Source organism: Dendroctonus ponderosae, unplaced genomic scaffold, assembly GCF_020466585.1.
Source record: "Dendroctonus ponderosae isolate FM_Combo_2020 unplaced genomic scaffold, Dpon_F_20191213v2 Dpon_F_20191213_4, whole genome shotgun sequence".
NCBI lineage: Eukaryota > Metazoa > Arthropoda > Insecta > Coleoptera > Curculionidae > Dendroctonus > Dendroctonus ponderosae.
In genome coordinates, this window is record NW_026018611.1 from 5,519,155 (window position 1) to 5,532,231 (window position 13,077).

The 13,077-nt window shown below is 34.7% G+C and overlaps 3 protein-coding genes and 1 long non-coding RNA gene across 7 annotated transcripts in view; 1 reads left to right on the top strand and 3 right to left on the bottom strand.

The window, feature by feature from the left end:
• Nucleotides 1-8: 8 nt before the first annotated feature.
• Nucleotides 9-1,700, bottom strand: LOC125502384. The gene is made up of 3 exons (XM_048665719.1): nucleotides 1,525-1,700; nucleotides 557-779; nucleotides 9-501 (listed from the first exon to the last, which is right to left on the bottom strand). Exons 1-3 carry the CDS (start codon nucleotides 1,576-1,578, stop codon nucleotides 71-73), a joined length of 708 nt encoding a protein of 235 aa, XP_048521676.1. The 5' UTR covers nucleotides 1,579-1,700; the 3' UTR covers nucleotides 9-70.
• On the top strand, nucleotides 1,584-1,947 carry LOC109544002. The gene is made up of 2 exons (XR_002172539.2): nucleotides 1,584-1,661; nucleotides 1,751-1,947. It is a non-coding gene; the product is annotated as an uncharacterized LOC109544002 (long non-coding RNA).
• On the bottom strand, nucleotides 1,671-5,815 carry LOC109543999. 3 transcript variants are annotated; one of them, XM_048665716.1, is made up of 9 exons: nucleotides 5,386-5,809; nucleotides 4,978-5,310; nucleotides 4,508-4,892; nucleotides 4,312-4,448; nucleotides 3,900-4,181; nucleotides 3,427-3,700; nucleotides 3,245-3,363; nucleotides 2,349-2,632; nucleotides 1,671-1,728 (listed from the first exon to the last, which is right to left on the bottom strand). In XM_048665716.1, exons 1-8 carry the CDS (start codon nucleotides 5,483-5,485, stop codon nucleotides 2,373-2,375), a joined length of 1,890 nt encoding a protein of 629 aa, XP_048521673.1. In that variant the 5' UTR covers nucleotides 5,486-5,809; the 3' UTR covers nucleotides 1,671-1,728; nucleotides 2,349-2,372. The 3 variants fall into 3 exon arrangements, with proteins under 3 accessions (XP_048521673.1, XP_019769527.2, XP_048521674.1); XM_019913968.2 differs by lacking the exon at nucleotides 1,671-1,728 and having other exon boundaries at nucleotides 2,019-2,632; nucleotides 5,386-5,502; nucleotides 5,726-5,815; XM_048665717.1 differs by lacking the exon at nucleotides 1,671-1,728 and having other exon boundaries at nucleotides 2,019-2,632; nucleotides 4,508-4,886; nucleotides 5,386-5,810.
• Nucleotides 5,816-5,841: 26 nt separating this feature from the next.
• The window catches only part of LOC109543994 (transcription-associated protein 1), a 43,360-nt gene continuing 36,124 nt past the window's right edge, over nucleotides 5,842-13,077 (bottom strand). For both annotated transcript variants that reach the window (XM_019913959.2, XM_019913958.2), the window contains exons 53-63: nucleotides 12,031-12,215; nucleotides 11,769-11,974; nucleotides 11,547-11,711; nucleotides 11,298-11,483; nucleotides 11,113-11,236; nucleotides 10,081-10,222; nucleotides 9,819-10,018; nucleotides 9,620-9,761; nucleotides 9,411-9,550; nucleotides 6,911-7,099; nucleotides 5,842-6,837 (exon numbers count right to left, since the gene is read on the bottom strand). In XM_019913959.2, the coding sequence (XP_019769518.2) occupies nucleotides 6,760-6,837; nucleotides 6,911-7,099; nucleotides 9,411-9,550; nucleotides 9,620-9,761; nucleotides 9,819-10,018; nucleotides 10,081-10,222; nucleotides 11,113-11,236; nucleotides 11,298-11,483; nucleotides 11,547-11,711; nucleotides 11,769-11,974; nucleotides 12,031-12,215 (1,757 nt within the window). In that variant the 3' untranslated portion in view covers nucleotides 5,842-6,759. The remainder of the gene's footprint in view (nucleotides 6,838-6,910; nucleotides 7,100-9,410; nucleotides 9,551-9,619; nucleotides 9,762-9,818; nucleotides 10,019-10,080; nucleotides 10,223-11,112; nucleotides 11,237-11,297; nucleotides 11,484-11,546; nucleotides 11,712-11,768; nucleotides 11,975-12,030; nucleotides 12,216-13,077) is intronic.

Below are 13,077 nucleotides of genomic sequence, written 5' to 3' on the forward strand. Positions count from 1 at the left end.
AAACTTGATGAAAAAAACAACAAGTTTTTTAATGCATAAATATGTTACAAGCTACTCTAATACAATCAAGTTAAGTTTCATAAACCTCAGTTACATTCGAGTTAACACATGCTCTAATCTCGTCGATTATATCTTGGTAGCTCTTTTGAAAAGCTTCAATATCGGTGGTAATTTCTGCTAAAACCTGAGGCAGATACATAAAAACGTACTGAGAAGCCGTGGAAGTGGAGTCATCAATAATTTTTATCGCTGCTTGGTAATATTCAACTAACTCTCCTTCTATAATAGTAGCGCACGTATCATCAGAACATTCATCAATTTTATCGGAAAACTCTTGTAATTTTGCTAAGGCTTCTTCGCAAACATCCGTACATTCAATAATTTCATTGAGCGCATCCTGCAATATTTGGTCAATGATATCAGATGCGGCCGATATCATTGAACGGTTTAGTGCGTAAAATTCCTCATTTCCCACTTCTATACAGGCGGAGATATCTTCGTCTGTAAAAAACACGTAAAATTGACGTTTTGCAGCTGCAGCGGTTACAGTACTCACCTTTGCTATCAGCTACAGCTTCAAGTAAATTGACTTCATCCCAATACAATTTAGAGGCGGCCGTTAAATCGGCAATAATTGATTGTATTGTCTCATTGCGGTAATTTTCCAACGCGGTCGTTAATTCTCTCAATTCACTAGCAGCATTTCCTTCACGAGCGAACAGATCATTAAAAATTATTTTATAAGTATTCCTGAGCTCTTCGGGAGTTACCTGCAAAGGCTGGAAGCGAAATATTTCTCATGACTAAATGCAAGTTTTTCTAGTTATTAAAGTTCACCCATTCAACGCGGCAGGAGGTGAAAATAAATCACATATTATATAGTTATTTACGTAACCAGTACGATATGAATACTATAACCGCACGCATGTGAAGATTTGTACGACGAGGCTGTAGGCCTACATCCTCGTCGTACTCGGCCGAGTCGTGTAATCACGTAAGTGCGTCAATAATATATTATCCTACGTGTTACGTACATTATTTTATCTACAACTATAACGATTATTATTTTAATGATTATTTGAGTAAACATAATTAGTTATAAAATTGAATACAGAACACAGCTAGTGAGAATTTGCATTATTCATCAGAATCATTGTCAAAGTTGTGGTTTAAAATTACACATTTTATTCATTACAGTTCAAGCGATGATCCATGTGATATTGAGAACGAAGCTTTTAATGGTGTTTCGGATATTGTGCCGGAAAAACCGTGGAAGAAATAAAAGAAATTTTTGATCGGTACCAGAAATCGTGCAGTGAATCATCATCGCTTGAACTTATTCTAAAATGTGCAATTTTAAGACACAACTTTGACAGATTTATTACCGCACTTGTGCGGTAATTTAAAAAAAGCACTAGAGCGGTAATAAACATCATCATATTTGATAGAGTGCAAATTCATAATCATTATATAACAGTTGTAGATAAAGAACTTAAACTTACTGTGCGAATATCAGATACTTACTGTACTGAAAGCACTGACCAGCGAGACTAACAGCAGAATTAGTTTTGAAAGCATTCTGTTGTTTCCAGAATAAATAGTTGATCAATTTATTGCTCTCAGTATTAAATGGTATATGATGATGACCTCAATTGGCAAAGGTACTTATAAGGATGCCTTGACCGAACTCCTCTTAACGATAAGGGAATTCAGACGCAGTGCACATTCCTGAAGTTTTTTTTCTTTTCAGATAACGTTGTTTTGCCTTCATTCAATCAATTTACAAAAGATCAACTTGCAAACAAATCCACTGCATATTCAGTGGTCTGAAATACACCTACATAGACAGCACTTGAAGACAATACGATTTATAAATGAGCGCTGCACTTTTTGAAGAAGCTCTTTTAAATATGAAACTGCTAAGCATCATTGTACAAGAAAACATTGCAGAGATTGAAATGCGTTAAGAACATTTTGCTTCTAATACAGTTTTTTATTAAAACATAACTCGTCTCATATGTTAAATAACAGCAAACCATTTTAATAAGCAACGCAATACTCTCACAAATTACGTCTTTTTACAATTTACCTTCTGAATAATTGCAAACTAACTGTTTTGATTCATTACAGCCATACACAAAACACATTAAATCAATCGCTTCTCTAAACCTAAATACTTAACAGATAAAATTATTTACTAAAGCGTTAAGAGAATAAACTTATACTTGTTGTTAATGAAATGTTATTCAAGCACTTACAAAATTACGATCGACTTGTAAATCCAAATAATTAAATTCTTTCAACAATGTTTTGAACATTTTGCATATAAATTATCAAAAAAAACTTACTCTGAATTTTTAGGATTATTACAATTATCCAAACTTTTCTGGTAATTGTGGTAGAAGCGTGCAATCATACAATTTTCTCAATAACTCCTGCAACTCATCATCTTTGGAACTGTCACCTTGGAAATTAAACCATTCACGCAAATTGTTACCAATTTCACCGTCTCTGCGCTCCATTTTTACTTTTTCCATCAGATCCTTTCGTTGGCATTTTGTTTCATTGATGTACGCTTTCAACCAGGATCTGTTCGCGCTGGATTCTTCATTTTCAGAATCCGAATCAAAATCTATCGGAAACAACATAATTCTACCCTATTGATAGTAAATCATGATTCAATTACTTTTCTAGCAATTTTGAACAATGAAAAATAAATAGCAAATCGCCCACTTTTTAAACAAATTTGTTAAAGAACTATCTTAGCTTTATCTCCTCAAAAATGACTTATTTTCGAACACTAATACATTTTTTTATTTAGAACTAATTTTTGAAATAAAAATTTCCAAACCTGACTAAACAAACCAAAACCACGATAATATAAAGGTCGTGCACGAATTAAATGTGGCCAGTTGAAAACATCGAACGTTCCACCAACTCAAGTTAGCGATTAGGAGACGCGTAAAGAGGCGCGAAAAATGCACATCCAGTGCATTGACGATATTTTTTTGCATTTTTGACAATTGTTTTTGGGATGAATACATTCTTAATGGTGTGATAAACTATTTTCCGGAACTATAAACATATGTTTTGTAAGACGCGTTCACATGCACATGTGCACTTATTGATGAACCGCTACTGGATTCAGTTTGAGTTCAGTTCTCTAAAAAAATCTCTTTTTGCATGGCTTTTTGTTATGGCAAAATAAATTATTATTTTTTAAACGTATCTATTAAATACTCACTTTGCTTGTTGTGGCTACGTTCGCAATGTTCGGTCACAACTTTCGTTAGGGTTTCATCAATTACATCCGTGGTCGATATTGAAGAACTCATTATTTCGTACAATTCTGCGTTTGTGGATCTGTGTTACAACACCGGTTTAAATCGAATTTATTTTTAACTATTGTAGAATTTAATCACCAACCTGGCAAAGTGCAGATTATGGAAAGTAGGATTATAGTCAATATCGATCACTGATTGTGCTGGTTCTTCGAATATATTAACACCAAATTTCTCGAGAAATTTTCTAGTTAAATTATCCGTTACTAGCGCTTCTGTGCAGTTATTTAGATAAACTTTTCTTGCCTTCATTTTATCATTTTGAACTTTATCTATTTTTTCGCAAATCAATTCCCCAAGTTCCTTTTGGATCATGTTAGTTTGAACTTTGCCCTCCTGTTTTCGGATGAGATCGGCATCTACACAGGAACATTTAGATATTTTGCCACTATATTTTTGAAAAGTTACAATAGATAGAAAAAACGAAAAATACTTCAACAAGTACGTTTCAATCTAAGTTGTTTGTGCATTAGTGCCAGTGATAATAGTGCAAGCACTTCAATTTTAATAGGCAATAAGGACAAAACAATAATAATGTTATTTTTAAATGCCACTTACCAAGAGTGTTTGGCTTGTTGTCAACGGCCTTCTGATTAGCTGGCTTCATACTGAATGGGCAGCTTCCTGAGTACTTGTAGCTCAGAAAACTATTGGACTGAATGCGATGCTTCCTATAAGAGCTGTGTATTCGTTGTATTCGGTTCGAAGCTGCTTGATTACGCACTTTTCCTGGTACTCTGTATTGTGTTTCACATATTATATCGGAGTCGTTACTTGCTGATTCCTCTGTTTGAGTGTGAGTCTCTTTCAGCAATTTGACCACAGCTACATCTTTATTGCCTGAAATATATTTTTAAGAACGCACATGCTGAATTGTGTACAAAATAGACCACTCTGTATAAACTTTAGTTCACCCTGAGAGGCGCGGTTGTTAAAATTATTTTAAAAAGAACATGTGAACCATACTTACAGCAAATACCATTTTTTCCTTCATAATTGCCTGATGAAATATGTGCCTTGTTCAGATCAAATTCCGGACTTGGCAAATTTCTATGTCTGGCTTGTTCCGGTTGCTCACTTCCACATTCAGGTTCCGGTTTCAAATTTCTTAAAGATTAATATAAGACATACTAAATGAAACGAGTCCAATGGCTACAAGCGCTTACTCATTTGCCACAAATGTCTCTTGAGAATCGTCTAAGTCAATAATTTCCTTAGCTCTACTCATCTCGGATATGCAAGGAGAAATTTCCCTGTTCGAACTTGAATTATTTCCATTAACAATACGGATGCCTGAAGGATTTAATATATCCTTTGTAAGAGAAGTGGCGTCTATTATTAAGTCGCTGTGCACTATTTGATTAATTAAATGGGCATTTTGAGAATCGGCTGTTATAAATGAAGACTCTGATATTTCAATGCCTGATTCCTCCGTTGAGGATGATATAATGTTTAGCGCCTCACTTGTATCGGCATTAGCTGCGCAAAGTTGAGGAACAGTTTGTGAAGCTGCGTCCTGATTTTGCAAGCAAATACTTTGGTGGCCTGCAACTGTAATAATAAAGACACTTCTTCTGTCTCTATTCGAGGAATGTTCAAATAAATGATTATAAAAATTAATAAAGAAATAAAATACCTGAATTGACATTTGATTGACTATAATTGAATGCAGTGCCGCTCAGTAGTTCCAAAGGAAAACTCAACGATACATTCTGGCTAAGATTATTTTGTGATAAGGAACTGTTCTGATCCAGGCCTAGTGCACCAGACACATTTGAATCTGTCATTTGCTTGTGATCGGTCTTGTTTATGAAACCGTTTTCAGAAGTTGAAGCCGAATCAAAAATTTGTTCCGATTGCTTAGATGCTTGTTCACCATTATGCCTACCAGCTTGATCAGGATTTGATGTACGTTGAATTCGACACGGTAAACGCCTTAGTCTATTCACCCGAGAAGTCCTTACATCAACTTTGAAAAAAATCAATATAATTTAATGTATAACTCAAACAGTATTTTTTTAACTTGCTCCTTATGATGACTCACCCGTATCTTTGTATGGCGCGGTTTTCTTTTGTATCGTACGTTTGGGAACATCAGTGCTCATTTGAGAGCACGAATTTTCAATTTTTGGATACTTTGGCATGAATCTAGGAATAAACACTAAAACAACAGCACTGCAAGCGATGGTTTCAATTGTGCTCGAAATATATCACAAAACATGTACTGAAAACCAAGTAGCATGCGGAATATTAAACTTGAAAAACAACATAAAAATACCTGAACATTTTACCTAAACCCAGATATAGTGGAAAGCGCATAAAATAATTGTAGGGCTGCTGACATTATTTTATTTTGAGAAAAACGACTAAATTAATATACTTACCACTGAAAATCGATGACAGATGTGTCAGATTGTCCCAATCTGACAAATGAAAACTTTTACGTAAAGAAGTTCTGGGAATGTTTCAAATGTTTGATATAACAAAAAAATGTGTTTCATTCGTTTGAAACAGAATATTTATTTAATTTCTTTAATAAAAACTTTGTTCCGACTAGACGAAAATCAACATTAGTAACTTTGTAGGAAACATCAACTGGCAACTTACCGATTTTCTCAAGACATACAACTGTCACACTCTTAAATAGAAAATTATTTCCTTATAATAAATTAACATAATTCTAAACTGAAAGCGTTAAACTCTATAAACTAGATTGAAAAACCGCTTCTTCGCGTCGACTGACCTTTAAATGACGCATGAATTGACGTTTAAACTCATGGTAAACTTGATCTCTCTGTGATATTTGTATACCATTTGATGCAGTACAGATTGCTTGTTTATCGGCAACTGACCGCGCCCAGAGAACTACTTCTAAATTATTCCAGGATATTTAATTTTTCGCATATTGTAAACGAAGCGAATCTTCTTCCTAGTAATCTATTTGTCTAAATATTTTCCACTAATAATAATAATAATACTTTGTTTGTCATGTATGTCTAGAAGATTATTTTTAAATAGAAAATTATATACAAAAGTTTTATATTGTGATAATTACAATGTAAAACATACAATCAACGTATTGAGCAAAATATGATACACATGGGAAAAGTCAGATCAACCGATAGTCAGCCAGTCGATATAAAGTAAGTGAAATATGGGTGCAATTGAAAGTGTGCTCGCGAAAATTTTACAAAGCGCTCGTTGATGCACCCTTAACGGACGACTGTACAAAATATACGTTTGATAAGAAAAGTCAGTCATTAACTCTATTCTCAAACCATTGTTAATTCAACTCATTCCATTTAAAAATATTAACAAATAAACGGTTTAACGGGTAAAACTACTAGTTTTTCAATACTAACATCGTCTTTTAGAATTGCAACGCCATTAAACCTACTTTTAATATCTAAGTGTAATTTTACAACCATGGATGCCAAGCCGGATCCATCCTACATAAATTATCTGGGCTACTGGCCGCTGCTACCAAAGTAGCCACCTATAAGAAATTAAATTTACTTGCAAATGCACGGGCAGTTTAAAATGAAACAGTTTTAAAAGTGCGATCTTACCTTACTATCAGTGGCGTCAAATTGCGCTAAGCTATTCAGTCTATTAGAAATGGAGGTCACAGCCCGTCCTACGACGTTTCTTATCCGTTCCGCTTCAGACACCCCCTCCTGATTGGTACTGGCATCACTTTTCTTCGGTTTGGGAGGGTTCACTTCATCACGAATAATTGGCTTTAATATATTTAAAACCTGAAAGGGAAATTATTTAGTAAATTAGCTACAGTTTTTTATTTTTAAAATGAATAACTCTATTAGAGTGGATAATTAAGCATCTACATGTACAAATTCAGAATATTCCATATAATAGAAAATAATAATAAACCGGAAACCCTCGATTCACAGACTGTAAATATTGTTGTTTCCTAATCAGTTTGTATTGCATGGGGCTTTTGCTCTAAAGGAAGTCCCAACGTTTAAAATAATTATTATTTCTAATCATCGCCTAATTATTAAAAAAAAGTAATATGCATATTTTCCAGATTGGACTATGAGTTTTTCGATCGATAACGAAACGGATAGATTCAGCTGAGATTCGTACTAGGAAGGGAACTCTGTCCTTGCAAATTGGGGAGCTTATTTTCAAAACGCAATTGCTAAAAGTTAATTTTATTTGCAGAATTACGCTTTTTCTAAATCTAGCAAAAAAATGGAAATATGAATTCATTTTCGGTGCCAAGAGGAACTTTGGGAACGTGACTATAAAATCCAATGAAAAATTTTGCTAAAAAAATTGGATTATAGTTAGAAAGAAAATGCGTTCGAAAGTAAAATTGTATTTTATAGCGTTTTGAAAAGAAATTTAAGGACTTATTGCTTTTTGAAAAAAAATCTGAAATATTGTGTTTTTTTATTTCTAAGAAAACTTACTCTAGACTTCATACGTTAGAAAAAAACACTTCACTACACTTTCACCCTGCAATCTTCTTCATTGCAGTCACATTCGATCTCTTTATCGGAAATATTCCCTTCTTCATCGATTGGATTTGTGGAACTGCCATTTTCAATATCTAACAAGTTTTTGTAGAATACCAGGCGCTGATCATTTTTTCCAGTCTTCGTCGTATAAATTTAACAAACTTTCAATATTTTCTACTTTTAAATCCTTTACTTTATGGTTTAACAGTAACAGATTCATTTTGACATTCCCCATTTGCACTCCTTTTTTCATAATAGTCGTAAACATTTTTGAGATGTCTTCATTTCGGTAATATTCTTCCATTTTTACTTCTATTGTTGTATTTTTTTCTCTTTTAATAAAAACCCTTTTCAGTTGACTAATTCCCATTAGCTTTTTGCAATTAACGTCGCTCATTTTCTTAAGGTAATAAAGGTTCCAGTCTATTCCAAGCTTTCTTACTGTTCCAACTGCTTCCAACAACTTTTCGTAATCTTCTTTTTGTAAAACCTGACTTTGTTTTCCTCACTTGTAAACCTCAATTTTAGAATAACTAATTTACCTCACTTCTTTGTGCCTTTCCCTTCTATTTTTCGTGTCGTTTTTCTTCTTCCTTGTTCCTTGATTCTTCTCAGACACAATAGCAGTGTCTATGTAATTCTCCATTGTCTCCATTTCCAAAAACTATTTCGCAGCACACCGTACGTAACAATGAAAACACGAAGTCTTTGCAGATATTGCGTTTTGAAAAAAAACCACTAAAATTGCTGGGCGTTTTACATGGCAGAAATAGCTATTTAACTAGAAATTCAAGTGGCAATCGAAAGAAATGTGCGCTGCGAGTGGATCTCTAACTCAGTAGCAAAATTTTTTGCAGAAATTGCGTTTTGAAAATAAGCTCCTCAATTGGACAGGTTGACGAATACTTTAGGGTAGTTCTAGCTACAATTCGCTCACTCGGTACATCTCCTCTTACTTGCCAAGGAAACGAAAACAATCGAAAAAAAAATACAAAATGACCTCAGGCTCGCCTGCCGTACAACCACTTTTCACACCGGCTTAATCTCGCCGCGACGAGAGGCTGAGATGATCAGAAAACATCAAAAAAAGGTTTTCTTTTGCCCCGACAAACGCGAAAGGTTCGCAATTGGAGCCAAGTTTTCGCAGCGATAAAGTTTTGCTCTATCTACGCACGCCAAATTCACGTGAATATCAATACCAACGGTTTTAGCATGGTTTAGTACAAAAATGAATGTTGCGCCTGACGAAGAAGAAGTAAGATTTCTGGCTTTAGACGATGAAAAATGCAAGGTCTACAAAACTCCAGATGCGATTTTAACAGAACACAACGTATCATAAAATACCGTATACTTTAGTATCAAACTAAACTGCAAAAATCATAACTTCCGGCAATAGAAAAATGGCACTTGCACAGTCGAACACAGTGAAAAAGTTGTTTTTACCCACATCAAATCACTTTAATTGAAGGTTTACCTTACTCGAATTGCTTGCCAAGCAAGCCAAGTAATTAGAACATCTCGTTTCTCCAGACGCAACAGATTTTTTTTTCAACTCTGATCAAAGATGAATTTCGTTTGCACTTACTTTGAAATTAGGATACACCAAACATCTTGCAGTGGCAATCATGGAAGCCGTTAGGGGCCCAGTCACTCCAATTGTTGCCAAATATTCTATTATATTAGGAGTCAGGCGGAATGGCACTGGCCTGGTTTGATCCAGCTCGCCTAAACACATGCAAATAGAAAATCGATGCGAAAATCGATCGAAATCAATCGAAATCAATCGATGCTCACCTGTGCTTTCATCAACATCAAATTTAAAATATGCTACATTCATGAGGCCAGAATCTTGATGCAAATACATCATATCGGGGTTAAGTCTAGTCAAATGGAAAACATATTCAGCGAAACAAGCCAATGCAAGCTGAAGGGTAAACTGGAACAAATGTATTCGTTATATACTATTATTTTAAATCACAAATCCAAAACCTACAATTTTCCTAAAATGCCAATAGTCTGTCGCAGATGGGAACGTCTGTATGGCCCATTTCTTGAACACCGTCCGTGGTACCATCGTGTCCTGAATGCTTCTAAAAATATCTCTGTAGACTTGATGACTAACTTTGCCCACTCTCAACTGAACTACGGCCAGTCTTTCATAGTAATACTGAATTGGGTCTTCATGATCAATGCCTATTGAACAAATGTCGAAAAAATATATAAATCACCTCAAGTACACAATAAAGCTGAGTTACCTTGCTTTCCTAATTTAGCGCATTGCTTCTTGAATATGTCCAAATATGATATTGAAGTTAGATTGTCTTCAACTAGTCGTATTTGTTGAGTGACCGCTATGACTCGAGGAACAGTAAAATGCAGAAATCGTCGGGCTGTTTCCTTAAAACAACATGATATACTATAATAATGTTGATACGTTCTGTATGGCATAAAATTTCCAAAAAATCATCACAAAAATGTTTTTGGGTCAAATTGTTCTATTTGGTTGAGGCGGATTAATGTTTTCAAAACCTTTTTCTTTATTATCAGAAACTAATCAAGTCATCAATGTAAGAGACAAATTGCATTTAGTAATGATTTTAGAAAAGTTATCTTAAACCTAAAAATAGTATATTGATAAATCGTTTAACAAGGCTAAATGAATACAAATCTGTAAAAAATCCCTACATCTTCGTTTTCGGTTCTTACAGATTTTTATTAATTTAGCCTTGTTAAACGATTTATTGCCACTCTTTTTAGGTCTGTCTTCAGAACTATACCTTTTGATAAATAATTTGTTTCCGATTGTGAAATAAAATCACTCTTTATCAATCTGTAATAGAACACGTGAGGATTATGGAAGGAATTCTATCTTTTTAAGACATACATTTTGAGGCAAAATACCCAATAGAAAGCCAAGAAAATTGATGCAGGAAACAAATAATTAATATTTTTAATAGGCCAGGAAAATTACGACAAAATCGTTCAAATATGGCTCTAACGTGACGCAACTTATATAACTATTGGAATCGCTCGAGAATGATATTATTGCGAATGGAATTGAAAATATTGAAGTGCGGCAGCTTGGAAAGGTGTGCAATTTGCATAAACAAAAAAAAATCGAAAATCGCGTGTTTTTCAGAAACAATCGCATATAACTCGGTAAGTACGCATTCGTTATGCAATTTTCTACAACACAGAGTTGGTCCGATATCCGCAGATTTGAAATGTTCGCTTTAAAATGCTCGAAAGTACAAAAAAATACTTTCCGATTTTTGGAAATGACTTACTTTTTGCTTTCTTAAAAACATGTTCATCATGCGTAGCATTTGCAAAACCCTCTCTTCCCTTCTAGAATCTCCAAATGCACATCCGTTTACGACCAAATATGTGTAAACTTTACCATTGTGGCCTCTAAAAATTCAAAGATTGATTATTAACATGCCCAATATCAAATTTTGTTCGGTATATTCACCTTATATATATTCTTCTTGCAGAAGCATTGTGCTTCTGAACGACGTCAACACGCGGCATAAATCGGGCAATACGAACAAAATAATGGTTATGCTTCGGAAGCAAAAATTCACCTGGCAGCTCAATTTCAGCAGTTTTCAATGTAAAGTTTGCCAGAAATCGACATTTTTCTTCGATCAGAAAACATCTGGAAGTACAAGTTTTAGTTAAACGTCCTTGTTGTGATCGTGGCAAATACGAATATACTTACTGTAACATCGTTTTTGAGCGGTTTTCCAGGATTTTTATCCATTTTTTCAGCTTGGAAATTAACGTGTGCAATTTCATTTTCTTTGACTGCGAAAAATCAAAATCCTTCTTGAATTCTTCTTTCATTTCTTTAAATACCGGATCTTGATATGTGGCTTCGGCTCTCCTATTAATAAAACAATATGCTTAGAACAGAGAACAGTATTATGACAGTATTCATTACATTGCCAAACTTTCCGAAGCGGCCGAATTGAAGGAGGTGGCTTTTACAGAACTGGAGATATTTTCCACACCTATTCCAAATGTGGACACCAATTTATTAACAAAGTTCAAAATATGTGGAGCCGCTATAACTTCTTTTACAGATTCACGATTTTCGAAAGCGATGGCATAACATTTGGTTAATCCTTGACGGAGTTGCCTCAAGACCTAAACAAATACACACAAATAACACACTTCTTATTCAAGACATGCTCAAGTCTTACCTCTTCGTGCCAATTTTCCCTAAACCACTCCATTTGAACCGCAATGCCTTCTAAGCTCGTTAGTACTGTTGTATGCAAACTACGCAACAAGTTCATAATTTTTACACAATTTACCATAGATGGTGGAGCCTTAACAGACGCAACTTCAACAGTGTCTCCAGGTTGGCCGTTGCCTTCTTGGTTTCCTTGAAATATTATTAGTATTAAAATGCAGCCCACTACAACACAGTCACGAGTATTAACGAAATATCGATATAAATCGGCTTAAACGTTTTTAGGGCTTATAAGTCGCAGACCGTTTCAATTGCTTCCTGACGTTGCGTTCACATTATCAAAGGTCATGAGGTAACGGTTGAGTTGTCTTCCGTGTCTCTCTCTGATTTTTTGCTCGAAAATGAAGCTTTGTCGCAACAAATGTTGAATGTCTGGCAGGTCAAAAGGTATTTAGTAGTGAACTTTTCCAATTCCTGAGATGGTGTGGGCGAAATGGCAAAATATATCGTTTGAAAATAATCGCTCATATGCTCAAAACTAAAGACGATTGAGGGATTGTGAGCAAGTTATTTGATAAAGATTACAAAAACCCACAAAAAAGTTGGTATTCACGTTTTGTTTAAAGTGACTGCCAAACGAACTGCCGCAGGTTTTTGAATTCTTTGGCCAAATTAAACGAGAGGCTGCCTCCTTAAAACGCTATTGTGCTCAATAGGCAGTACATCTGTGGCTCAAGAAAATTTCTATGTGAAAGGCCCAGAGCCAATTTTTGTGACAAATACATCAAATTCCACTGGATGTTGATTTCTTATTAGGTATTTATTATACTTTAATGTAGTTGACTCATGACCCCCTCTTGTGCTGGGTTTTTGTCGACAAACGATAATTTTTCTAATTTCATAGAGAACAAAATATTGAATTTCTACTACATGACCTCTCCCCCAACTTGAAAGCTGGTTCCGCCGCTGCTTAATGTATTAAATTCAAATCTCGTTTTCTGGGTCAAAACTACTCGAATGTCCACAGTCATCTTGTCATGACTGAATCGAATTT

What these genes read in the sequence shown, in the direction of transcription:
- LOC109543999 (XM_048665716.1), bottom strand. Translation starts at nt 5,485, where the DNA reads ATGCCAAAGTATCCAAAAATTGAAAATTCGTGCTCTCAAATGAGCACT. An exon ending in CAACAAGCCAAACACTCTTG is followed by an intron (nt 3,701 to 3,899) that starts GTAAGTGGCATT and finishes GTTCCTGTGTAG; the next exon opens with ATGCCGATCTCATCCGAAAA. An exon ending in CATAATCTGCACTTTGCCAG is followed by an intron (nt 3,364 to 3,426) that starts GTTGGTGATTAA and finishes GTTGTAACACAG; the next exon opens with ATCCACAAACGCAGAATTGT.
- LOC125502384 (XM_048665719.1), bottom strand. Translation starts at nt 1,578, where the DNA reads ATGCTTTCAAAACTAATTCTGCTGTTAGTCTCGCTGGTCAGTGCTTTC. An exon ending in TGGTCAGTGCTTTCAGTACA is followed by an intron (nt 780 to 1,524) that starts GTAAGTATCTGA and finishes TTTCGCTTCCAG; the next exon opens with CCTTTGCAGGTAACTCCCGA. An exon ending in AGCTGTAGCTGATAGCAAAG is followed by an intron (nt 502 to 556) that starts GTGAGTACTGTA and finishes TGTTTTTTACAG; the next exon opens with ACGAAGATATCTCCGCCTGT.